The following is a 27,386-nucleotide window of genomic DNA, read 5'->3' on the forward strand; positions in this document are numbered from 1 at the left end:
CCGTAATCCCAGCTACTCGGAAAGCGGAGGAATGAGAATTGCTTGAACCCGGGAGGTGGAGGTTGTAGTGAGCTGAGAACGCGCCATTGCACTCCAGCCAGAGCGACAGAGTAAGACTCCATCTCAAAAAAAAAAAAAAAAAAAAAAGAAATACTGTACTCAATCATCATCTAGTTTTATGTTAATCTGTGCTTTCATTTATCAAATGTTTGTTGATCAGCTACCATCTACTATAAATACATTCTAACTTAAAAGGAAAACAGACCAGCTATAGTAAATCACAACAGATCAGTGCTAAAACTCAGTGACGTACACAGACAGCCCTATGGAGGCACAAGAGTGGCACCCACCTCAGACTTGAGGATGGACCTTAGATAAAGATGAGAAGCAAGAGTCAGAAGTTGGACTGAAAGGTGTTCATTCATCCCTGTCTCCTCCAGTCCCCACATCCAGTCACAAAAACGTTTAGACTCTCTTGACTCTCAAACCTTCTCTGCCATTTCCTCCGCTGCTGTCTAATCCAAGACACCACCATCATTATCTGCTCTTGCCGTGCTCCACCCTTCCACAGTGCAAGCAAGTGATCTTTTTTTTTTGTTTTGAGACAGGGTCTCACTACGTTGCCCAGGCTGGAGTGCAGTGGCTATTCACAGGTGTGATCATAGCTCACTGCATCCTCGAACTTCTAGGCTCAAGCAATCCTCCCACCTCAGCCTCCCAAGCAGCTGGGACTCCAGGCTCATGCCATCACATCTGGCCAAGTGACCTCTTAAAAACATAATGAATTGTATCATTTCCCTGTTTAAAAAGCTCCAATGGCTCCCTCTTGCTCTTGTATAGAAGTCAGCCTCCCTGACCTGGTCTTCACAAAGACCTGGCCTCTGCCTACTTTCAAACTTCATTTCACACCATTCTTCCCACCCTCATGTCTCCATTCCAGCCACAATGGAGCCTCGTGCAACTCCTCTAATAAGCTATGCTCCTTTCTTACTTCAGGCTTGTAAATTCGCAGTTCCATCTGTGACTAGTAGTAGTTTTTGGTAGAGGAAATGTCACATTCAAAGCCACTGAAGTAAGAAAAATTTAAATCAGAACAGGCATGGTGGCTCATGCCTGTAATCCCAGCACTTTGGGAGGCCGAGGTGGGCAGGTCACCTGAGGTCAGGAGTTCGAGACCAGCCTGACCAACATGGAGAAACCCCGTCTCTACTAAAAATACAAAATTAGCCAGGCATGGTGGCACACACCTGTAATCCCAGCTACTCGGGAGGCTGAGGCATAAGAATCACTTGAACCTGGGAGGTGGAGGTTGTGGTGAGCTGAGATCATGCCACTGCACTTCAGCCTGGGCAACAAGAGTGAAACTCTGTCTGAAAAAAAAATAAAAGAAAGAAAAAAGAAAATTTTAAATCAGATGTCCCTCTTGTGGAACCCTGAACTTTTTTGAACTGCTTATAACAATTATGTATTTTTTTTTTTTTTTTTGAGATGGAGTCTCCCTCTGTTGCCCAGGCTGGAGTTCAGTGGCACGATCTCGGCTCACTGCAACCTCTGCCTCCCGGGTTCAAGCAATTCTCATGCCTCCGCCTCCCAAGTAGCTCGGATTACAGGTGTGTGCCACCATGCCTGGCTAATTTTTGTATTTTAGTAGAGACGGGGGTTTCACCACATTAGCCAGGCTGGTCCTGAACTCCTGGCCTCGAGTGATCTGCCCACCTCGGCCTCCCAAAGTATTGGGATTACAGGTGTGTGCCACCACACCTGGCCCAATAATTATGTAACTCTTTAATGGTTCTCTCCTCTACAGCAATATCTAAGAGGACAGGGCCCAAATCTGTTTTATTCCCCAACATCTAGCACCAGGCCTAACACGGTAAGTAAGGACTCATAACATTTCTAGAGCTCTTACGGCGTGTGAAGTTCTCCACAACATCCTTTACCACCACATGGGACAGGCTCTGCTATGCTCCTCATTTGACATGTGAAGAAATTAGAACACCTAAGTACCTTGCCTAAAGTTATCCAGCTCTGAAGTGGCAAAGCCAGAATTTGAGCCCATAAGGATTAACTACAGACTTCATGTTCTTAACCACTAAGCAATGCTATTTACTAAATGAAGTCTGGGATAAGGAAACAATATGTGCGCAGGCTAGCACTTTCATTACGGGAACAACAAAGAAATTGTTCTCTATGATGAAGCGTATAATAAAGTGTAGAATGCGTGAATGGTGATACCAAACATGTAATCAGAAAAAAGAAAAAAAAAAAAAAACCCTGGAGAAAGAAGACATCCTTGTCTGTTTTGTTAGAATTCAGACTATCCTAAGGGTAATGGGAAGACATTAAGGATTTTAGGCAGAGAATTCGTTAACCAATAACCGGATTTACAGCATAAGAAATGAAAAGTAAACCAGGTAAGAGGTTTTTGTAAGGAGCCAGTAAGTACAGATAAACATGTATGTGTCAGGAAATTGAGGAGTTTTTTTTTTTTTTGAAGGGGGGGTGTTTTTTGACAGAGTCTTGCTCTGTCGCCCAGGCTGGAGTGTAGTGGCATGATCTTGGCTCACTGCAACCTCCACCTCCGAGGTTCAAGCGATTCTCCTGCCTCAGCCTCCCGAGTAGTTGGGACTACAGGCGTGTGCCACCACACCTGGCTCATTTTTATGCTTTTAGTAGAGACAGGGTTTCTCTGTGTTGGCCAGGCTGGTCTCAAACTCCTGACCTCAAGTGATCTGCCCACCTTGACCTCCCAAAGTGCTGGGATTACCAGCATGAGCCACCGCGCCTGGCCAAGGAGCTTATACTTTATGGTTTGCATTTTCTCTGCCATATAATAAGTGAAGAAGTTTGCAGAGTGAATGGAGAAATGAGAGGATTATCGGTATGAGATCATGAATTTGTATAGGAGATCAAAACCTTTTCTGAATCAATCTGTGCTCAATGTCACGACAGACAAAGACTGAGGTTCTGCTCTAGATTAAAGACAACTAGGGACACATGACAACTATTAATAAATGCAGTATGTGATGCTGGACTGAAACCTGTCCTAGAGGCGGAAATGCTATACAAAGCTATTGACAATTGAGACAACTGATAAAATCAGAATATGGACTATAGAATTAAAAATAGCTGGCGGGGCACGGTGGCTCACGCTTGTAATCCCAGCACTTTGGGGGGCTGAGGTGGGCAGATCACTTGAGGTCAGGAGTTCGAGACTAGCCTGGTCAACACGGCAAAACCCCATCTCTACTAAAAACACAAAAATTAGCCAGGCGTGGTGGTGCATGCCTGTAATCCCAGCTACTCAGGAGGCTGAGGCAGGAGACTCACTTGAACCCAGGAGCTGGAGGTTGCAGTGAGCTGAGATCGCGCCACTGCATTCCAGCATGGGCAACAAAGCAAGACTCCGTCTCAAAAAAAAAAAAAAAAAAATCTATGTTAAAGTTCATAGAGACTTTACACAAGAAACTATCTTTGTTCTTGGAAAATACACACCAAAATATTAAGGGATAAAGTGGCATGATTGTGTAACATACTCTCAAATAGTTGAAGGGAAAAAAATTTTAAATATATGTAGAAACAGAAAGAAAGAATGATAAAAAAACGCAAAATGTTAAGATAAAATAATTTGGACAAAGGAAATGTGGGAATTCTCTGTGTATAGTATTCTTACAATTGTCCTGTAAATTTGAAATTACTTCACAAAGTTTATTTCACAAAATTCTTTCGAAATAGTCAGCATTGAATAAGGTTATGTTCCAAGAATGGACTATCTGAATTCAGGATTTCAGAGGTGGCACGATCCTGAATATTGGCAATATCCATGGTTTGGCCATGGAAGTGGGTGGCTGAAGTGTAATAGAGATAAAAAGTCACCAAAATTGAGGTCAGATTTTAATTTTCCTCTCATTTCATCATATAGCATCATTTCATATGAAATTTCATTGCATTTACTGATTTCACCTGAAGATTTTTAATCTCTACATTCGTTTTCACTTTTGAGGCTTTTCGTGTTTATAACTATTGTGTAATTTAGCTACTAATGCAAATCAACTAACCATTTAAAGAGGTACATAGCTCTTCTTCCTCGTAGCTAATGAAGATTTTAAATAAGAGAATCTCAAATCCCCATTGCTCTGACATATATTAGACATATTACCATTTTTCAGGTTTATTGTCTTGGGTCCTACTCAGAATATTTAACCTCTGTGATAATATTGAATTTCATATAAATTTGAACAATATATCAGCTACTACCTGAAAGATGGTAATAATAATAATGGCATATCATCTCTACCATCTCTGGTAGGTACCATCATCCCTAAGTCCTGAGCATCTCTGATTTAAATTATTCAAAGTAAACCACCAGCCTTCTGCATGGTCACCTGGTTACTCCAGGGGATGAGAGATTTAATCATTTGTTTTTTGACTTTCATCCAAATCTCCTCTATTTAGCCTGACTCCACACACATGCCTTCTGAGATGGCTGCTGTGTCTAATCCTGAGCCTTTCAAGGCTTTTAAGCTCAAATTGGTTTGTTTCTTTTTGGCTCCCTCTTCTACAGGCTTGTATTTTCTTTGTTTATGCTAGGTAAACTGCACCTGGTCCAACCGTTTCATAGTGCATTATCTCCTCACTTTCTATCTTTTTACATACCACCATTATCTCCTTTTCTATGGTCTTCATCCCTGTATATTTGTGCCTTTTTTACTTCTTTACTGTCATTATAGGGGGGTTTCAGGAGTAAAAATAAATATGTGGGCCAGGTGCAGTGGCTCACACCTGTAATCCCAGCACTTTGGGAGGCCAAGGTGGGCGGATCACCTGAGGTCAGGAGTTTGAGACCAGCCTGGCCAACATGGTGAAACCCCATCCCTACTCAAAATATAAAACTTAGCCAGGCATGGTGTCGGGTGCCTGTAACCCAGCTACTTGGGAGGCTGGGATAGGAGAATCACTTGAACCCGGGAGGTGGAGGTTGTGGTGAGCCAAGATTGCGCCATTGCACTCCAGCCTGGGCAACAAGAGAGAAACTCCGTCTTGAAAAACTAAACTAAACTAAAATAAAATAAATACGTGTGCCCAATCACTATGTTGAAGTGGAGGTGCTATTCCAGTCTTTTAAATGACGAGGTTAGATTAAATATGTGATTTGCAATCTGAGTGCCTCGGCAAATGTAGTGGTAACTCCGAGCTATTTTCAGTATTTCAGTATTTTCTTTTTTTTCTTTTTTCTTTTCTTTTCTTTTTTTTTTTTTTTTTTTTTTTTTGAGACAGAGTCTCACTCTGTTGCCCAGGCTGGAGTGCAATGGTGCAATCTCGGCTCACTGCAACCTCCACCTCCTAGGTTCAAGCGATTCTCCTGTCTCAGCCTCCCGAGTAGCTGGGATTACAGGCATGCGCCACCACGACCGGCTAAATTTTTGCATTTTTAGTAGAGACGGAGTTTCACCGTGTTGGCTAGGCTGGTCTTGAACTCCTGACCTCAGGTGATCCACCTGCCTCAGTTTCCCAAAGTGCTGGGATTACAGGTGTGAGCCACCACACATAGCCTATTTTCAGTATTTTAAAAGGATTCACAGAAAAATACATTTACTCTTAATAAGAAGATGCAAGGTGCCATCAATGTGCTACTCCTGGTTCCTGCATTCTTGCAACAAATATTTACAGTGATTAGTATATCCTACACATTTTCTAAATCCAGGGATTTAGTAACAAAAGAAACAAAATATCTGGTTTCCTATCATTTCCACTGTAACAGGATAGAGAGACAATAAGCAAATCTGTATTTTATCCTGATCATAAGCTCTGAATGGCAATATGTGGGTCTATGATTGATTTCTTTAAAATTGGAAAGAAATAATGTAATTAGTACAAAAGGATCACAAGGTACTCACAGAATTTGGAAATTGGGTTATCCTCTGTAACTAGTAAGACCCAACAGAGATGAGATTCAACAAAATTATTTCCCCCCCCCAAAAAAATTAGCCAGATATGGTGGCATACACCTGTAGTCCCAGCTACTCAGGAGTCTGAGGTGGGAGGACCGCTTGAGCACAGGAGTTTGAGGCTGCAGTGAGCTAAGATTGGGCCACTGCACTCCAGCCTGGATGACAGAGAGAAACCCTGTCTCTCCAGAAAAAAAAGAAATTTTTCCAAAGTGGGTAGAGGATGAGGATCAAAGCTGGGTCAAAAAAAAAAAAAATCCTTGTATAAGAACATTTTTAAACAATTTAAATATCTAACAGTTAGGGAAACCTTAAATAAATCATAGTGACCATAAGTACTAATGTTAGGTTAAGCTGGTGCAAAAGTAATTGCGGTATTTCCTGTTACTTTTTTTTTCTTTTTTTTTTTTTTTTTTTGAGATGGAGTCTCGCTCTACTGCCCAGGCTGGAGTACAATGGCACGACCTTGGCTCACTGCAACCTCCGCCTCCTGGGTATAAGTGATTCTCCTGCCTCGGCCTCCCGAGTAGCTGGGATTACAAGCATGCGCCACCACAGCTGGCTAATTTTTGTATTTTTAGTAGAGACAGGGTTTCACCATGATGGCCAGGCTGGTCTCAAACTCCTGACCTCAAGTGGTCCACCCACCTCAGCCTCCCAAAGTGCTGGAATTACAGGTGTGAGCTACCACGCCAGGCCCAATTACTTTTAATAGCAAAAACCACAATTACTTTTGCACCAACCTAATATAATGAATGCAACTCCTTTATATGTTTTTAAGAAATACTTGTGACATGAAAAAATGTTTCTAATAGTAAGTGAAAAAAGCTGGACATAAAACCATATTCAATATCATCTCAAGTTTGTAAAACAAAACAAAATACAAATCTGCCTAGAAAAAACCTAGAAGGAAATACACTGAAATGGCAAAATTCACTTTAAATTTTAGATCAATGTTTCTTAACAGCATGCTCATCCTATGGTAACTTGTTAGAAATGCAAATTTCCAGACCCCCTCACTCTAGATTACTGAGGGTGAGACCCAACAATCTATGTTTTAACAAGCTTTCCAGATGATTTTCTTTTTTTTTTTTCCCTAGGAGATTGGAGTCTCACTCTGTTGCAATGGCGCGATATCAGCTCACTGCAACCTCTGCCTCCTGGATTCAAGAAATTCTTCTGCCTCAGGCTCCCAAGTAGCTAAGATTACAGGCACCCACCACCACACCTGGCTAATTTTTTGTATTTTTATTTTTAGTACAGACAGGGTTTCACCATGTTGGCCAGGCTGGTCCCGATCTCCTGACCTCAGGTGATCCACCCGCCTCAGCCTCCCAAAGTGCTGGGCCCGTTCAGCCCATTTTTTCAAATATTTCTTCTGCTCTATTCTTTCTTTTCCTTCTGGCATTAAATTACATGTTATTTCACACCTTTTAAATTATCCCATGGTTCTTGGGTGTTGTTTTTTCATTCTTTTCTCTCTTTGCAATTCAGTTTGGAAAGTTTCTAGTGACATACCTTCAAGCTCAATGATTCTTTCCTCAGCCACATTGAGTCTATGGACTCCAGGGTCCGAGTGATTCTCCTGCCTCAGCCTCACAAGTAGCTGGGACTACAGGCACACGCCACCACACCTGGCTAATCTTTGTCTTTTTGTAGAGATGGGGTTTTGCCATGTTGGCTAGGCTGGTCTCACACTCCTAACCTCAAGTGACCCACCCTCCTTGGCCTCCCAAAGTGCTGGGATTACAGGCATGCGTCACCAAGCCCGGCCTGAACCTTTAACATATTAATCACAGTTCTTTAAATTCCTTGATAATTACAAAACACCCATTATCATATATCTAAGTCTGGTTCTGATGCTTGCTTTGTCTCTTCGGGCTGTTTTTCTTGCCTATTAGCATGTCTTGTCATTTTTTGCTGGAAGCCAGACGTGATAGTAATCAGCTACTAGTGTGAGGCTTTACCTCAATCTGGCTAGGAGTAGGGCTGTGTTTAATGTTTGCTGTAGCTGTAGGTGCCAGATTCCTCTTCAGGCTTCCCTAAGAACTTGTCCTTAAATAGAGTCTCCATCTTGTAGGTCTTCCAGCTGCAAGCCGCTGTCAGTTGGTCTGAGTTGTATTCCTGTTGATGTGGTGGTAAGGGATGGGTGAGGAGAATTCTATCAACTTACGATTAAATCTCAGTCTTTTAGTGGACCTGTGTCAATGGGCTGTGACCTTCACAAGTGTTTTTCAGCTTTTTCCCATCCGTTGAGATAAGACCAGACTAGCGGCCACTGAAATTGGCCTTTTTATGAAGAATGCACTGGCATATTTCAAAAGCGTTGCTTTCCCCTTCCCCTGTGAAACCAACCTTGCTTGGCTCTTCACCAGAATAACCCCATGGGGTTCCTAGGAGTAAAACCGGAGGAAGCGTGAGGGACCTCCTAAGACTGCAGGCCTCCAGGAGTTTCTCACTCTCATGACAGTCCACATGCAGCCTCCAGCAATTTGTCAAAATTAACAAATATTTCTTGCAGTTTATGGCTCCAGGAGCAACCGGAGTGATGACTTCCAAGCGCTTACCTTTTGAGCTGAAACTGGAAGGCTGCTTTACCTATCTAAGCCTCCATTTCCTTACTTGTGGAAAGCGGGTAACAGAGGCACCTACCACATAGATTTATTGTAAGGATTAAAGGACATAATACACGTAAAACATTCAGCCTGGTGCCTACTTCAGAGTAAGTGCTCTATAAATGTTAACCATTGGGGAGTTTTTCCCAACATTTTTAAGTGCTTCCTTCATGAAATTCTTCCTACTTGGCTTTTGTGACACTATTTGCTCATTTTCCCATGATTTTGCAATTGTGCTTTCAATCTTATTCACAAGTTATTTTTCTCTGTTCAATTACTGATTTTTACCCAGAGTTCTGATCCTAGTCACTTCTCCTTTCAGTCAACATTTTTTTTTGGCGGTGGGGTGGTGGGGTGGGGACAGAGAGTCTCACTCTGTCATCCAGGCTGGAGTGCAATGGCGTGATCTCGGCTCACTGCAACCTCTGCCTCCCCAGGTTCAAGCGATTCTCCTGCCTCAGCCTCTCAAGTAGCTGGGATTACAGACGCCTGCCACCACACCTGGCTAATTTTTGTGTTTTGGGTAGAGAGGGGGTTTTGCCATGTTGGTCAGGCTGGTCTCGAACTCCCTACCTCAGGTAATCCACCCGCCTGGGCCTCCCAAAGTGCTGGGATTACAGGCGTGAACCACCACGCCTGGCCTCAGTCAACATTATTTTTTATTGTATCCATTTTTTCTGGACATTCTCAACCATTCCCAAGACTACAACCACTTATAGAGGAATACGTTCAAGCAATCCAACACACATCATTGTCATTTTTCATTCAACAGATATTTAGGTACCAAGCACACAGTGCTGCCTATGTTATATCTCAACCTGAATGCTTCACAGGCACCCAAACTCAACATGTGCAAGACTAGAACTATTATTTACATAACTCTACTATTCCTCTTTATTCTTTGTTACCCAATCAGAAACCGTGTCCCTGACCTGACTCAATATTCATATCTGTCCTATTACAAAATCTATCCATTTCCTCTAGCCTATCTCCTTGTTTCATTCCTGACTTCCATTACTTTGGTTCAGGGTCTTATCCTTCTGGACTACTATATTGGGACAAACCTGGAGTCCCAAACCTGGAGTCCATCTAATCCACTGAGCACACTTGCTCAAGTGATTTTTCTAGACAACAAATATGATTGTCTCTTGCTAAAAAAACTTATTTTTTATTTTTTCATTTTTATTTTTTAGACAGAGTCTCATTCTGTCACCCACGCTGGAGTTCAGTGGTGCAATCCTGGCTCACTGCAGCCTCCACCTCCCGGGTTCAAGTGATTATCCTGCCTCAGCCTCCCATCTTGTTAAAAACTTTTTTTTTTTTTTTTGAGATGGAGTCTCACTGTGTTGCCCTTGCTGGAGTGCAGTGGCGTGATCTCGGCTCACTGCAACCTCCGCCTCCCGGGTCCACGCCATTCTCCTGCCTCAGCCTCCCAAGTACCTGGGACTACAGGCACCTACCACCACGCCCGGCTAATTTTTTTTTTTTTTTAATTTTTGGTAGAGACGGGGTTTCACCATGTTAGCCAGAATGGTCTCGATCTCCTGACCTCGTGATCCGCCTGCCTCGGCCTCCCAAAGTGCTGGGATTACAGGCGTGAGCCACTGCACCCGGCTTTGTTAAAAACTTCTAATCACTCACCAATGCTTTAAGAATAAAAATTCCCACATCTCCTAACCCATCCTAAATTTCGGCCATATTGAGTCTTCACAATTTCAAGTATGTTATTTCTTCTCTTCCTGAAATATCCATCCCCTACTTGTTCTCTGTGCTATTACACCTTCAAGATAAGCCTGGGGCTGGGAGTCGTGGCTCACACCTGTAATACCAACACTTTGGGAGACCGAGGTGGGCGGATCACTTGAGGTCAGGAGTTCCAGACCAGCCTGGCCAACATGGTGAAACCCCGTCTCTACTAAAAATAGAAAAATTAGGCCAGGCGCAGTGGCTCACACCTGTAATCCTAGTACTTTGGGAGGCCGAGGCAGGCGGATCATTTGAGGTCAGGAGTTCGAGACCAGCCTGGCCAATACGGTGAAACCCCGTCTACTAAAAATATAAAAAAATGAGCCCAGCATGGTGGCACATGTCTGTAATCCCACCTACTTGGGAGGCTGAGACATAAGAATCGCTTGAACCCAGGAGGCAGAGGTTGCAGTGCGCCGAGATCACGCCACTGCATTCCAACCTGGGTGACAAGAGCAAGACTACGTCTCAAAAAAAATAAAAAATAAAAAGATAAGCTTCAGTTATCTCCTTCAGAAAGCCAACTTTTATTCAACATTCAGCAAATACTGAGCTATATGCCATGCTCTGGGTATATGCATGAGCATGACCCCTATCCTTTTGGAAGTTAAGAGTCTAGGAGAAGCAGACATCAAACAACACATCTACAGGTAATTACAAAACATAGTATGAAAGAGGAAAAAAACAAACAGCTATGAGAGGGAATAAAAAGGGGCTATAATTTAAAGAGGGTGTGTGTGAATCAGGTGACTCTCCCCGGGCACCCAATCATCATACATGTGCAACTATCATAGCACTTATCACATTATTGTATCATTGTCTCCTTAGCCGCCTATCTTCCTCATTAGATGGAAATTCTTCAAACGAAAGGTCAGATAAATTGACACTAACAAGCAAAATCTTAAAAAGAATAAAAAAAAGGCAAAGTCCAAATTCTAGTCCAGGTTTTTAAACTCCCAATTTTACTAGTGCATTTAAAAAAATAAAATTATGGGCCAGAGGTGGTGGCTCAAGCCTGTAATCCCAGCACTTTGGGAGGCCAAGGTGGTAGGATTGCCTGAGGCCAGGAGTTTGAGACTAGCCTGGGCAACAAAGCAAGATCTTATCTCTACCAAAAATTAAAATGTTAGCTGGGCACAGTGGCACGCCCCTGCAGTCCCAGCTACTTGGGAGGCCAAAGTGGGAAGATCACTTGAGCCCAGAAAGTAGAGGCTACAGTGAGCTGTGATCGAGCCACTGCACCCCAGCCAGGGTGACAGAGTGAGACCTCGTCTCTTTTTTTTTTTTTTTTTTTGAGACGGAGTTTCGCTCTTGTTGCCTAGGCTGGAGTAAAATGGCGCTCTCAGCTCATCACAACCTCCGCTTCCCGGGTTCAAGTGATTCTCCTACCTCAGCCTCCCGAGTAGCTGGGATAACAGGCATGCGCCACCATGCCCAGCTAATTTTGTATTTTGAATAGAGATGGGGTTTTCCCATGTTGGTCAGGCTGGTCTTGAATTTCCAACCTCAGGCGATCCGCCAGCCTCAGCCTCCCAAAGTGCTGAGATTACAGGCGTGAGCCACTGCGCCCGGCCTAGATCTCATCTCTTAAAAAATAAAAATAAAAACTAAAATTACTTTTTTACAGTCTTAATATCTATAAAATCCATACTAGAGGTTTACAAAGGATTGTCAAGTACAGGATCTGGTAAACACACTTTCACAAGTGGGTAAGAATAATTTTTAATTAGCATATTTAAGTGGGTTTTTAAAGTTTTGTAGAACTGACATTAAAATGAGATTGTGAAAATAAGTGCCCCTAAAAGTCTAATCACCCTGCTATCATCATCATCTCCTGGGCTCCCCCACGTGTCCTTACCCATTTACACATATAATTTTTATATATTTGGCTGCAACCCAACAAGTGGACATACAACAATTTATTTTGTATGCCCGATTAGTTGGACATGCAAATTTTATCTATGTTTTCAAATTTATAGATAACTTTACGTTGATCATTTTTGTGCTTAGAGCTTTTATTCTTTTCAGAATATATTTCTAAGGATAAATATCCAGAAGTATATTAAAGCGCAAAGCATGTGGACATTACTTTTTATTTTTTTTTTTTACTTTTTTGGTTTTAAGAAATGGAGAGTTTAATAGGCAAGAAGGAGCAAGAAAGGAGAAGGAAGAAGCTTCCCTGTACAGAGACAGAGGGATGGGGGCTCCAAAGCCGAGAGAGGGAACCCCCGACTTCTTTATTATTATTTATTTTATTTTTAGCAAAGATGACGTCTCAGCATGTTGCCCAGGCTAGTCTTGAACTCCTGGTCTCAAGTAATCCTCCTACCTCAGCCTCCCAAAGTGCTGAGTTTACAGATGTGAGCCACCTTGCCTAGCCATCATTTATTCTTCAATACAAATTTCCAAATTGCCTTTGAAAAACAATGTACCATTTCTTTCATTCTGAATGTACTCAACATTTTCTATTTACTAAAATGTGGTAAAATACACATAATGTAAAACTTACTGTATTAACCACTTTTAACCATATAGTTCAATAGTGTTAAGTACATTCACACTGCCGGGCAACCAATCTCCAGAACTTTCTTCACCTTGCAGAACTGGAACTCTACACTCCTTAAACAACTTCCCATTCTCCCCTCCCCACAGCCCCTGGCAACCAGCAATCTACTTTCTGTCTCCATGAATTTGACTTCTCTAGGTACCTCATGTAAGTGGAATCAGAGAGTATTTGTCTTTTTGACTGGCTGATTTCACTTAGCATGATGTCTTTCAGGTTCATTCAAGCGGTAGCATGTGTCAGAATTTCCTCCTTTGAAGGCTGAATAATATTTCACTGCATGTATATACCACATTTGGTTTGTTCATTCATCCGCTGATGGACACTTGGCTTGCTTCCACCTTTTACCTACTGTGAACAATGTGCTATGAACATGGCTGTGCAAATATCTCTTCGAGACCTTGCTTTCAATTACCGTGGCTATATACCCATACGTGGAACTGCTGCGTCAAATGGTAACTCAACTTCTAACTTTCTGAGGAACCGCCACGCCACTTTCCACAGCAGCTGCACCACTTCTCATTGCCACCAACAGTCCACCAGGGTTCCAGTTTCTCCACATCCTCACCAATACTTATTATTTGGGGGACTTTAGGTGATAATAGCCTTCCTAACAGGCGTGAGGTAGTCTCTCACTGTCCATTTGATCTTTAAAATTATGACTATTCTTGAGACATTTCTGTAAATTTTATATATCAGAGCAAAAACAAATTTCAGTCCAGTTTTTCTTCAAATTTTTTTTTATTCTGAATAAGAGGAAACAAATTAGGCTTCAAAAAGCTAGTCTTCTTCTTTGCTTAGTCTTAACCGGATATTTATATTGGTCTAAAACAGGAAGAAAACTTATTAAATTACCCCAGAAATATGCAGGAATGCATTATGTATAATCCCAATTGGTAAGACTTAAAGTTTTCTTAACTCTTATGTTTTATTTGTTTTTTTGTTTTGAGACGGAGTCTTGCTCTGTTGCCTGGGCTGGAGTGCAATGCTGCGATCTAGGCTCACTGCAACCTCCATCCCCCAGGTTCAAGCAATTCTCCTGCCTCAGCCTCTAGAGTAGCTGGGATAACAGGCACCCACCACCACACCCAACTAATTTTTGTATTTTTCGTAGAGACAGCGTTTCACCATGTTGGTCAGGCTGGTCTCAAACTCCTGACCTCAGGTGATCTCCCCACCTCGGCCTCCCAAAGTGCTGGAATGACAAGCAGGAGCCACCACGCCTGGCCAACTCTTATGTTTTATGTTAAGCAGATACTAATACTTACTAATTCACTAGATATGTACCAAACACTTTCCTTCCCATTTATTCAGCATTCCTTTATTGTATTTTTTATTTATTTATTTATTTATTTTGAGACAGAGTCTCACCCTGTTACTCAGGCTGGAGTGCAGGAGTGCGATCTCAGCTCACTGCAACCTCCACCTCCTGGGTTCAAGCGATTCTCCTGCCTCAGCCTCCTGAGTAGTTGGGATTACAGGCACGCGCCACCACACTCAGCTAATTTTTTGTATTTTTAGTAGAGACAAGGTTTCACCATGTTGGCCAGGCTGGTTTTGAACTCCCGACCTCAAGTGATCCACCTGCCTGGGCCTCCCAAAGTGCTAGGATTACAGGCGTGAGCCGGCCTCAGCATTCCTTTGATGCCAGGCACTGTGGCAGGTGCTGGGGATGTAAAAATGAATAAGAAAACATTGTCCCCACTACAACATTATGAAATATTGGGGGTATAATTATCCCCACTTTACATCTGAGGAACTTGAAGCTACTTATGTTTAGCATCTCGGCTAAGATCAGATAATTAGAGCTTGGGGAAGACGGAATTCAAATTCAAGTCTTACTTCAAAGCTCAACCTTTGTACTGTCCCACAGGCTACACTCTATACTATCAACAGTTACTATGAGGCCAGGCAGGGTGGCTCATGCCTGTAATCCCAGCACTTTGGGAGGCCAAGGCAGGCAGATCACTTGAGCTCAAGAGTTCGAGCCAGGCGCGGTGGCTCACGCCTGTAATCCCAGCACTTTGGGAGGCCGAGGTGGGCGGATCACAAGGTCAGGAGATCGAGACCATCCTGGCTAACACGGTGAAACCCCATCACTACTAAAAATACAAAAAATTAGCCGGGCGTGGTGGTGTGCACCTGTAGTCCCAGCTACTCGGGAGGCTGAGGCAGGAGAATGGTGTGAACCTGGGAGGCAGAGCTTGCAGTGAGCCAAGATCGTGCCACTGCACTCCAGCCTGGGCGACAGAGCGAGACTCCGTCTCAAAAAAAAAACAAAAATAAAAAAAATAAAGAGTTCGAGACCAGCCTAGCCAACACGGTGAAACCCTGTCTCTACAAATTAAAAAAATTAATCGGGCATGGTGGCTTGCGCCTGTAGTCCCAGCTACTTGGGAGGCTGAGGTGGGGGGAATCGCTTGAACCCAGGAGGTCAAGGCTGTAGTGAGCCGTGATGGCGCCACTGCATTCCAGCTTAGGCAACAGAGGTTGCACCACCACATTCCAGCCTGGGCAACAGAGCAAGACCCTGTCTCAAAATAAAAGAAGAAAAAAAAAAAAGACGTTATTTAAGAGAACCCTTTTTATAAAGTAATAGGCACCTGAAATTTCTGTTTTTTACTTTATTTTTCCAAATGTTGGGTTTTCAAAAGAGTGGCACAATGAAGGAAATCAGAAACAAAACAACAAACCTTGTAAAACCTCTTCCATTTAGGAGTCGATAATTGAATTAGAGGCACTTTATCAAGCAATGTTATCAAAGCACGCAAAGTAACAAAGAATATTTTAATAGAAACAAAAATAGTAAATCCTAGAGTCAGCTTTTAATATCTGCAGCTTACTAAAAAGTTCTTACTTTCCAAAGCTCACTGGCTGCCAAAAGTTCGAATTTTATAACTAAGCAGTTTGTTTCCTAGACGTGAGTCTAATTACAAACAGAAGATCCTTCCAGTCCTATATAAAATTCTCTGAGACAGAAACAATAAGATTTAAGGAGCCAAAGAATCAACAATTGCATTGACTCTCCATTTAAACAGACAAAACAAAACAGAAGGAAAAGAAAGAACAAAACAAAAAATGTTCTGGCTGAGGAAACTTTGGAAAAATAATAAAAGTTCAAAAATATTTTTTCTTATCCCGTTTCAAACATTCTTCTTTCAGTTAAAAAAGTGGTTTTAAAAATAATTTGGTTCTAAAGGTTAAACTTTTAGCTAATATAATTCTGTATAATTTTTAATCTATGAAAAAATAAATTATACTGTATGAAAGCAAAAAATGCAACAAATAAGTATAACAACTTCAACGTACATAATCTTAGAAAAAAATTTTATGAGCACAATAGCCCCTTCTAATTTAGGTAATTTTTCTTATCAATATTCTCAATACTTCTATCAAAGTTAATCTCTAAATATTGAAGAAGAGTGGATAGGATGGGTACCCTGAAACTTATTCCCCCTTTAGAACTTTTAGAAATCTCAATATTAAGGATGAACTATTTAAAACATATGTGTATTTCTACAATGAGGTTTTTTGTAGTTGTTTTTTAAAGACATGCTAGTGAATACCGTGGCACTGTGAAATAAAACGTTTTGTTGAGCCAGATGGAATAGAAGAATGTATTTTACCAGTAAAGCAGAGGGGAAAAGAGACCTAAAACAAGTTTTGTGTACTTTTAGGTATAGAATAAGTTTGGGGAAAATAGCTAGGAATGCTTTGGTTAAAATCTCATAAGCTGTCTTTGATTAATTCAAATGTTCTGAATTCAACAAATACTTATTGATTACCTACCACGTTCCAAGCACTCTGCACAACACTCAGTATTAACAGATCAGAAATGGTCCCAGATCTTTTGGAACTTAGAGGGTAATGAACACATCCTTCAAAATTATCCTTTCTTTTGTGTGATTCCATGGTCATCAAATGACTTCTGAAATACAAATTCACACTACTCGAAGCTTAGTACCCATAAAACAGTATATTATTATATTAGTATATTGCCAAAATTATTATATTAGTATATTGGCAAAATCAGCCTTCAAGTCAATGTATATACCCCTATTTAAATTAATAAATCATTCAGGTTTGCACATCAGTCTTTTATGAGTTTAGTTGAGTGAATCCTCAAAACTTAATCAATTCTGATTAATTGGTTAGACGTAATTTCTGAAAATTCAAAATACAGTAGCTGACAATCAAATATAGTAATGGACTATTTCCATAAAAAGATCTTACCACCAAAATGAGTCTCTACTTAGTTTATCCTCTGACAAAATGCCTTTGTTTCATAATACCCTTCACAAACTGCAATTAGTTAATCCATAAAACTGTTAACAATAAATGAGATACAGCACATGAGTGCTTCTCGAACTTTATTTTGGTTTTTTTTGTTGTTTTTTTTTTTTTTTTTTTGAGACGGAGTCTTACTCTGTCGCCAGACTGGAGTGCAGTGGTGTGATCTTGGCTCACTGCAGCCTCCGCCTCCCTGGTTCAAGCGATTCTCCTGTCTCAGCCTCCTGAGTAGCTGGGACTACAAGGGCGTGCCACCACGCTCAGCTAATTTTTGTATTTTTAGTAGAAACGGGGTTCACCATGTTGGCCAGGATGGTCTCGATCTCTTGACCTCGTGATCCGCCCGCCTCGGCCTCCCAAAGTGCTGGGATTGCAGGCGTGAGCCACCGCGCCCGGCCTTCTCGAACGTTAATGTACATACAAATCACCTACAAACATGTTAAAATGAAGACTGATTCATTAGGTCGGTGGCAGCCAGTGATGTCCAGGCTGCTGTCCACGGACTACAAGGATACACACCTAGCACAGTGGTTGGCACCCAGACTACTCAGCCCAGTTAACTATTTCCTCCCATTTGCATATATCTCATCTCCCTTACTCATCTCACCTTCCTTGGAAGCAAAGACAATGTCTTTCATTTTCGTATCTTTCAAAGTTCTAAGTAGAATGCCTTATCTACATAATGGCATTGAATATATGTATTCTGAATGAATGGCATCCAGCTTTTAACAGTCATTACTTCTATGAGTTATCGACAAAATTGTTTCTCTGAATTTACTTTAAATGGAAAAATATTGTTCAAAAGCTGAAAAATCAGGAAAGCTCTCAATTTTTAAAAAACGAGAAATATTGTATTTGTACCATACTCCAGTGCGTTTTTTCTCATGCTGACCTAACCAAGTCTTTTTTAAGAAAATAAATATCCATAATTACCTTGCTAGTTTATCTCCTAATGGTTTTTTTTTTTTTTTTTTTTTTTGGTAAATAAAGAACAAAAATAAGCCATCCATTTTTCTGGGAAAGTTTTAAAATTACCCTTTTCTTTGTATGTAAGGGCATCTTCGTAAAGGTAATACCTACAAAATAATCCTGGCTTCTCAGATTAATATTATATAAAAATCACGGTATCCTTGTTATCAATAGGGAGATCGTTGGCAGTTTCATGTGTTTCTTCGCCGATTTTCTGTGATCACCGGAACAAGTGACTAAATATTTCAGGGTTCGTTTCTTCCCTTGTAAATATTAGCTGTTAACTTGACCACACTTGGTTCTATGCTGAGAAAAATGGTTTGAGAGGGTGTTTTGAGCACTCCAGAAAGAAAACAAAGGAGGAATATTATTTTCACTTCCTACTTGTTTACCTTTACTGTTTCATGGTTTTTGGATATTTGTGGGTGACTGCCAACTATCAAACACAATTATTTTTTAGTACCTAAGGGCATGGTAATAAAGGATCGGGTTTTCATCATACCATGAACTGAAAACAACATGAACAGTCTTGCAAACAAACGTAATCACTTTTTGGCTTCTCCGCACAGGCGGAGATCGATGCCTCGGATCTGGCGACCTTAAGCCTCGAAGCGCAGTCCCGCCTCTGCAGGCGGCCACCGCGCCGGGCTGGGTGGTCCCCTGGGAGAGGCCCGGCCGGCGCACAGCGGTTCCAAGATCTCCGCCAGGTTTTGGTTTTTCGTCGTTATTAAAATTGCTGTTTGGGTGTGTGTCTTTTTTTTTTTTTAAGACAAGACACTAGGCCAATTGCGCGGCGCTAGCCGGCGGCGGGGCAGGCATTTCGGAGGACCGGGAAGCTCGGAGGCAGCGGCCGTGACCTCCAGACCGTCCTCCTGCCTCCTCATTAAGGAGGCAAAATGGTGGCCGCGAACGCCATCAGGCTGCGCCAGGGCGGGGTTTCGGCGCAAACAGAGGATCCCGTCAGATTCAGGCGGCCAGAACTCCTCCTCACCCAGGCCACCCCCCGGGGCCCACAGCCTGGACAGCTACGGGCGTGGCGCCTGCGGCACCGAGACCCCAGGCGAGGGTGTGGAGGCGGCGGCGGCTTCCCCGCGACCGTGAACAACGACGCCATTATCAGCACCCCCTGCCGGCGCCTCCGGCGCAGCCCGCGCAGGAGGCAAGGCCCGGCCTCCGAGGGAGGGGGAAGGAGGACGGGGCGGGACGAGGGGAAGAGGGTGAAGAGGGCGGGAGGAGAAAGAAGACGGCGGGAGGAGGGCAGAGAGAAGAGGGAGGGAGGAGGGGAGAGAGGCGGGGCGGGGCGGAGCGGCGGGCCGGGCGGGCTACGGGGACGGGGGCAGGGCGACTGCTGCTGCCGGGTGGCCCTCTCCTCAGGCCGCCCTTTCCCTGCGGGTGGGAACTCCAGATGGACGAGGGCCCACCCCACCCGGCGCTTCCCCGTGCAGCCCGGGGTCGCGGCGGGCGGCGAGGGCAGCGGCTCCCCGGCTCCCCTACCTCACCTTCCCTGTCTTTCTCGTCCGCCATCTTGCTGCGGGGCCGGTCGCCTGGGAGATGCCTAACGATAACCTCGGCCGCGGTGTCCCGGCCTGCTCAGCGCCCCGCGGCGAGCCTGGCCTGGAGGAGGGGCCGCTCTGAATCCCGGGGGAGGAAGACCCTTGGGCGGGGCGGGGAGGAGGCTCTGAGCGCGCGCCCTGTCCCCGCTTCCCGCCACGACCCTCGCGCTGGGGGAAGACCAGAGGGCCCGTCTGCCAGCCGGGACCCGGGCGCCGCGCCACCCGGCCCCCAGCCTTGTCCCTCCAGACCCGAGGCCGGAGCCGGACTTGTCCCGGGCCTAGCATGTTGCTTCATCACACGGTCCCCAACCCCTCCTTTCCCTTATTTCTCATCCATTTGGGGACAGCACGCGCGCGCACACACCCCTCGCCCCCTCCTGTCCTGTTTGTGCGACGTGGCGTTGCTCGATTTTTGTTGTTAACTGCAGATTTTGAAAAGCGCCGGAGAGCCAGGTGAAGAGCTGGGCTCCTAAGGGGGTGATAGAACCAGCCCGCGGCCCAGCCTCCTCCTCCCGCTTCCCATTCACAGCCCGGCTGCTGCAGAACGGCCGCGCCTGCCCTCCCGGTTTCTCCCGTCCAGTCTTCACCGTCCTTTCCCAGAGAAAGCGACAGCACGGCCTATGACAACCGAAGCTAAAACGGAAAAACTGGGCCGGGCGCAAGAGGAAACCAGAGCCATTCGACTATTGCTAGAGGAGAGGAATAGCTGCAGAAAAACATGCGCAAAATAGGCACAAACATTGCGTCGTCAAGGCTGCAATGTCTAATACAAAATAGAAGGTTCTCATAGCAACAAAAACGTGCCCATGTTGTGCTCAGTATTACATGCGTTAAAATGTTCTTAGTTGTGAAATTTGACATGACCGCTGGTTAAAGTTACAATGGAAGTTTTAAATCCCGCTTTCCAGAAACTTTGCAGCTATAGCATGAAGTTAAATTTTTGTCTTATTTTCTGGATAAGTTTACTATACTGGAACATAGTAAAGCTCTTTTTATAAAGAGCTTTGAATAAAATACCTAATGATGTGGTTGAAACGAACACCTATTTTCAAAACTAATCTTAAATGGTATTTCAGTGCATATGTTGTGTAAAAGCAATTTATAAACTAAATTTTAAGAGCCTTCAAAATACAAGGTACTCGTATTTAATGACTTAACAGTTTTAATGCTTTTATTGTTTCTATAATCTCAGGAAATCCTAAAACTGACTATATTTTTCTTTATTAAAATAACTTTTTCTGTAGAAGATACCCATTTGGCGCTGTGATCAGCATTCTACTTGAAATTGAATATAAACAACTGAATCATTACAAAATGGCTCATGTTAGAAGATACTTAAAACGAATACAATCTTGTACAGTAAATTTTTAACACCCCAAAAAACGAAAAGTAATTATTAGCATTCATTTATATCTAAATCTCAGTCAATATGATCTAAATATTTGTGTTTAAAGACTCCCCCTTTCCATATAGATAATGAAGGGCTTTGAAATAAGTGTAGGAAACCCTAAGTTTGGTCTCAGGCTTCCTATTCATTCACTATGCTTTTTCGTGTGCTGTTTACAGTTTCCTTTTTCTGGAATGCCTTTCCCTGCTTTTTTCCCCCGCCAACATTTCAGCTTCCCACAGACAAACATTTGTGCCCTCCTGGTTGTCCTGCAGGATGACCTTTGTTTTTGTTTTTGTCTTTTGTTTTTCGAGACAGGGTCTCGCTCTGTCGTCCAGGATGGAGTGCAGTGGTACGATCTCTGCTCACTGCAACTTCCGCCTCCCGGTCTCAAGTGACCCTCCCACCGCAACCTCCCAAGTAGCTGGGAGGAGAGGCGCGCGCCACCATGTCTGGCTAGTTTTTGGATTTTTTGTAGAGACAGAGTTTCCCCATGTTGCCCAGGCTGCTCTCAAACTCCTGAGCTCAAGCGATCTGCCGCCTGCCTCGCCCTCCCAAAGTTCTGGGATTACAGGTGTGAGCCACTGTGCCTGGCCAGGATGACCTTCTTGAAGTCACCTACTCATTGAAGCTTTCCCTCTCAGCCTTTTCCTCTGTGGCCCCATGCTTATAGAGCCTCCCACATTGATTTGCAGTGCCTTCGTTCGTTCACTTTATTTCCACCTACCAAACAGTAAGATCTTGAAGACAGAAAACGGCATTATTCGTTCATATATCCCCGGTATCTAGTACAATTTTTCTGTTTGCAATAATAAATGTCTTTAAAATTAAGAAAGGAGTAAGTCTTCTCAATGACTTTTTTTTTTAAAAAGACCCAGATTCAGCACTTATTGTATGTAAGACAGACCTTCCTTTTACATTACATTTTTCATCAGTAAAAGTACTGGGCCAGGCGCGGTGGCTCACGCATAATCTCAGCACTTTGGGAGGCCGAAGCGGGTGGATCACTTCAGGTCATGAGTTAAAGACCCACCTGGCCAACATGGTAAAACCCCATCTCTACTAAAAATAGAAAAATTAGCCGGGTGTGGTGGCTCACGCCTGTAATCCCAGCTACTCGGGAGGCTGAGGCAGAAGAATCGCTTGAACCCGGGAGGCAGAGGTTGCAGTGAACCGAGATCCGCCACTGCACTCCAGCCCAGATGACAGAGCAAGACTCCATCCCAAAAAAAAAGTACTAGTATTTCATGTTAATAAAATGGAATTCTTATATAAACATATATAAATTAAAAATTATTTTAAGAGTTGAACAGATTTCTCTGCAAATCCCCCTATATTTTTATATTTTTTAAACTAACTGTATTCAGCAAAGCTTTTTATTATTTAATTTATTCCAAACCACATTAATCAGTATTTCTCTGAACTCCTACAGCACATTTAAAACAGTACTGTTTCTCTAGGTGTGGGTGAGTAAAAAAATATTTAATATATGTTAATTAACTTCCCCATCTCCTGACCCCACTAAGGTTTGAATAGGAGCCTCCCCCTTTATAAACCCTTTTTATATACCCACACTACCTAGCCTAATTGGGGCACATATTAGCTGCTTCATACATACTTTTCAACTGCCTAATTTGCTGATTAGGCATAAAAGTATATAATTCTGGAAAAGTCTCCACAAGGTGAAAATGATTATCCAAATAATAAAGGCCCACAATGCCAGTGAGTACATTATCTGCATTATGCTGATATTTGACTCCTTTCAACTCTCTTTGGTTGTAGAAACATGACCGATGATTATATTACACTTTTAACTCTTTAAATATTATTAGCTTGCTTTGGACTGTGGAAAACTAACTACAATCATTTTTATTCCTCAGAATATATTTTGCGGCCGGGCACGGTGGCTCATGCCTGTATACCCAGCACTTTGGGAGGCCAAGGTGGGCAGATCACGAGGCCAGGAGTTTGAGACCAACCTGGCCAATATGGTGTAACCCCGTCTCTACTAAAAGTACAAACATTAGGTGGGCATAGTGCTGCAAGCCTGTAGTCCTAGCTACTCAGGAGGCTGAAGCAGAAGAATCACTTGAACCCAGGAGGCAGAGGTTGCAGTGAGCCAAGATCATGGCATTGCACTCCAGCCTGGGCGACAGAGCAAGACTCCATCTTAAAATATATAGATAGATAGATAGATAGATGTATATATACATATACATGTATATGTATACATATATGTATACATATATGTAGAGTATATATACATATACATCTACATATATGTATATATACATATATACATCTACATATACGTGTATATACATATATACATCTACATATACGTGTATATGCATATATACATCTACATATACGTGTATATGCATATATACATCCACATATACGTGTATATACATATATACATCCACATATACGTGTATATACATATATACATCCACATATACGTGTGTATATACATATATACATCCACATATACGTGTGTATATACATATACACATCCACATATACGTGTGTATATACATATACACATCCACATATACGTGTGTATATACATATACACATCCACATATACGTGTGTATATACATATACATCCACATATACGTATATACATACATATATACATCCACATATACGTATATACATACATATATACATCCATATACGTATATACATACATATATACATCCATATACGTATATACATACATATATACATCCATATACGTGTATACATACATATATACATCCATATACGTGTATACATACATATATACATCCATATACGTATATATACACATATATACATCCATATACGTATATATACATATATACATCCATATACGTATATATACATATATACATCCATATACGTATATATACATATATACATCCATATACGTATATATACATATATACATCCATATACGTATATATATACATATATACATCTACATATGTATATGGCTTCTGAGCTATAGCTTGAGTAACTTGTAATACTTGAGTAACTTGTAATATTGTATGCCGCCAAAGCATTTTTTCACTTAAACATCTCATAGTGATTTTCAGAAATTTAGAATCGGAAAATCATTTCTGATCCCACTCATGGATATATAAACTTAGGGCTAAATCAGAAAAGCAAGCACATAGTTTTAGACAATGACACTTATTTGATTACTCTATGGAGCCAGGTGGATATGTACAGGTTATGTCCTTTTGCGTGCTTGAATTTATAGTGAGTTGAATCTGTTCAGACAGCCATCAGTGATGTGTCCGTGAGGAACACAGAAAATGTTTCTTTTTTTTTAAAGGAATTTATTTATTTACTTATTTTTACTTTTTTTATCGTACTTTAAGTTCTAGGATGCATGTGCACAACGTGCAGGTTTGTTACGTATGTATATATGTGCCATGTTGGTGTGCTGGACCCATTAACTCGTCATTTACATTCGGTATATCTCCTAATGCTATCCCTCCCCCCTCCCCCCGAAAATGTTTCTTTTGAATGCAGTTGACTCAGTTACCTAAGATGTGAGTGAAGTGGAAAGGGTAAGTGGTGTGAATAATGCAAAATGATAGTTTAAAAATCCTTCATGCCCTGTTTACTTTCCTAATATGGAGATAATTGAAATCTGGACTGGGAATAATTTTTTTTTTTTAAACTGGATTTTCCTTGGGCATTGCCATTTACTAATCTCATGATCCTGGGCGAGTCATGTAATCTCTTTAAAACTTAGTTAACTCATAAAAATAGAAGTAACAATGTCCAAACTTCCTATTTTAGAGTTTTCACGAGGCGCAATAGATGTAACTGAAAGCTTCGAAAAGTTTAAAGGACTTGCAAGGAAATCTACTGAAATAAGCCCCATTCCACCTGGGCAGAAGCACTCAGACGCCAAACCCCACCTTCTGTCCTGAAATTCACCTTCCACTAGGGGAGTTTGCTTTTCTAATGCTTCAAATGCACAACGGGAGATGTTCTGACTTCAGGGTTTCTACCCTTCACTGCTGTAATCTGCTGCCTGTATGACATGCGATCTGGTTTACACCGTACAGCTTATCATCTTCAGCTTGTGGCCCCTTCCTTGTTTCCACCTTGCTATTCAGGAGGGCCCGTAAGGGTATCTGGATTCCTTGAGCTGTAGATGCAGGACAATGAGAGGGAGGGAGGTAGTTCTCTGGTCTAATTTCAGTTTCCTAACTGAGGGTACATGCCTTCCCTGAATGATCAACATCAAAAATATCCAGCCCTTCATGGAAGACACCACCCCTCCTCATAGATGAGTCCCTGAGCTTATGATCTCAAAAGGAAATCCTTATCAGAATACAACAGAATAAGGACATAGTTTCATTACAGTTATAATAATAAAAGTAGTTCTTCTTTATTAAGCTGCATGAGGTACTTTGTATTGTATTAGTATTCCCGTTTCACGGATAAAAATACCACATCTTCACATAAATGGCTTGGTTAAAGCTCACAGCCAGTAAATAAGAGAGCTGGTTAGGAATCTAGTTCTGATTTCAGAGTCACTGTTTTGTCTGTTTGTTTGTTTGTTTGTTTGAGACAAAGTCTCGCTCTGTTGCCCAAGCTGGAGTGCAGTGGTGGGCTCACTGCAGCCTTGACCTCCCAGACTCAAGTCATTCTCCCACTTCAGCCTCCCAAGTAGCTGGGACTACAGGTGTGCTAACCAGGTTTAACCATGCCCGGCTAATTTTTTATTTTTTGTAAAGATGGAGTCTCCCTATGTTGTCCTGACTGGTCTTGAACTCCTGACCTCAAGCAATCCTACCTCAGCCTCCTAAAGTGCTGAGATTACAGGCATGAGCCACTGGGCCCAGCCATCACTGTTTTTCTGCTTCTTTATAAAATAAGATATTGTTAGATCCTTTCAATAACCCAAATATTTAGAGAAGAATGTTAAGAGCAAACATTCTCCACAGAATTAGTCACCTCTCTCTCTGCTTTTCTTTCTTTTTTACTGCTTCAAAGTATCAACCCAAGCATCTGGCAGAGACTCTTAGAGACTTTAAAGAACCAGATAGTGGCATGCACTTTGTCCTCATCTGGAAAGACAAAGAGGGAAACTAAACGTCTGGCCGGATGCTGGCTCTTGGAAGGCAGGAGTGGAGGCGAAATTTACTCCTCTACCATGAGCTAGTAGTGGGCTCTCGCCTTCATACTTCTCTTTCCTTCCCGCCTTTCTGCAGCTTTAGGTTTCAGGCCTCTCAGTCAAGAGGGAGAAATTTAATTGTGTTAAATTCTTGGCCCTGGACAAGATCATTTTCAGTGCCAAAGCTCATTCAGGCTTTCCAGGGAGACCCGGCGCAGGAAGCCCGGGTGGCAGCATTTGTGGGCAGCTTGCGAGTAACACTTACATGAAACCACAGCTCTTAAAGCATTTGGAAAAATCACACCCTGGCCCTGTTTCTCTCAAAAGCACATGTTCCTTTCTGTTTCTCTTTAATACAGACCTTGACACAGCAAGTCACGATTTAATTCATTACTTAAACACTTCCTATCCCAACCAGCATTTTTCAGGCACACTTATTGCCAGGCTAAGTCTCTGTTCTTTATTTATTGAAAATAAAACCTTAAAGGTGAAGGATGGTAGCTGATCCAAAGATTCAATACGTGTTTATGATTGCTCACACAACCTCTTCCTCCTCATGTGTGAAAATAGAGGAAAAGTGTAAAAATATGCTGCTAATTGATTTTGGAATGTTTTGTTAGTTCCAGCTCCAAAAATAAATCTTTGAAATTAGGTTTCATTTATGTTAACATTTACATCAGGAGATAATGCTGTATAGAAGAACAAGGAAATGGTCTTAGGAGGTAAAGGGGTCCAGGATTGAATCTCAGTCCACTACTCATTAGCTAGAAGACTTTGGACATGTTACTTCCCCTCTGTAACATCAGTTTCCCCATCTGTAAAATGGAGATAAGAAGATGAGTCACCATTTTTGTTTTTGTTTTTTTGAGGCAGTCTCACTCTGTCACTCAGGCTAGAGTGTAGTGGTGCAATCTCGGCTCACTGAAACCTCTGCCTCCTGGGTTCAAGCAATTCTTGTGCCTCAGCCTCCTGCGTAGCAGAAATTACAAGCGTGTGCCGCCATGCTCTGGCTGGTCTCAAATTCCTGACCTCAAGTGATCCATCCAACTCAGCCTCCCACAGTGCTGGGATTACAGGCGTGAGCCACTGTGTCCGGCCTTGATTCACCATTGTGGACATGGAGGCAATCTATAGTTCTCTCTTACTTGTGGCTTGATTTGATTTTAATTTTAATTTATTTATTAATTTT

The 27,386-nt window shown here is 42.3% G+C and overlaps 2 protein-coding genes across 4 annotated transcripts in view; one reads left to right on the top strand and one right to left on the bottom strand.

Annotated features, from left to right (window-relative positions):
• Window positions 1–19,991, bottom strand: part of EFCAB2 (EF-hand calcium binding domain 2) — a 156,674-nt gene extending 136,683 nt beyond the window's left edge. Inside the window, exon 1 of one of the 3 annotated variants that reach the window (XM_055094623.2) lies at window positions 19,631–19,982. In XM_055094623.2, the coding sequence (XP_054950598.1) occupies window positions 19,631–19,655 (25 nt within the window). In that variant the 5' untranslated portion in view covers window positions 19,656–19,982. Of the gene's footprint in view, window positions 1–19,630 lie in introns of all 3 variants that reach the window. The other 2 variants (XM_055094594.1, XM_034950126.3) reach the window with 2 other exon arrangements.
• LOC134731258 (uncharacterized) lies at window positions 19,305–20,106 on the top strand. The gene is given in 3 exon segments (XM_063608821.1): window positions 19,305–19,748; window positions 19,750–19,879; window positions 19,882–20,106. Coding segments are annotated over 3 exon segments (567 nt in total). The 5' UTR covers window positions 19,305–19,536.
• The last annotated feature ends 7,280 nt before the right edge of the window (window positions 20,107–27,386 follow it).

The sequence above is a fragment of the Pan paniscus genome, chromosome 1, assembly GCF_029289425.2.
Source record: "Pan paniscus chromosome 1, NHGRI_mPanPan1-v2.0_pri, whole genome shotgun sequence".
Classification (NCBI taxonomy): Eukaryota; Metazoa; Chordata; class Mammalia; order Primates; family Hominidae; genus Pan; species Pan paniscus.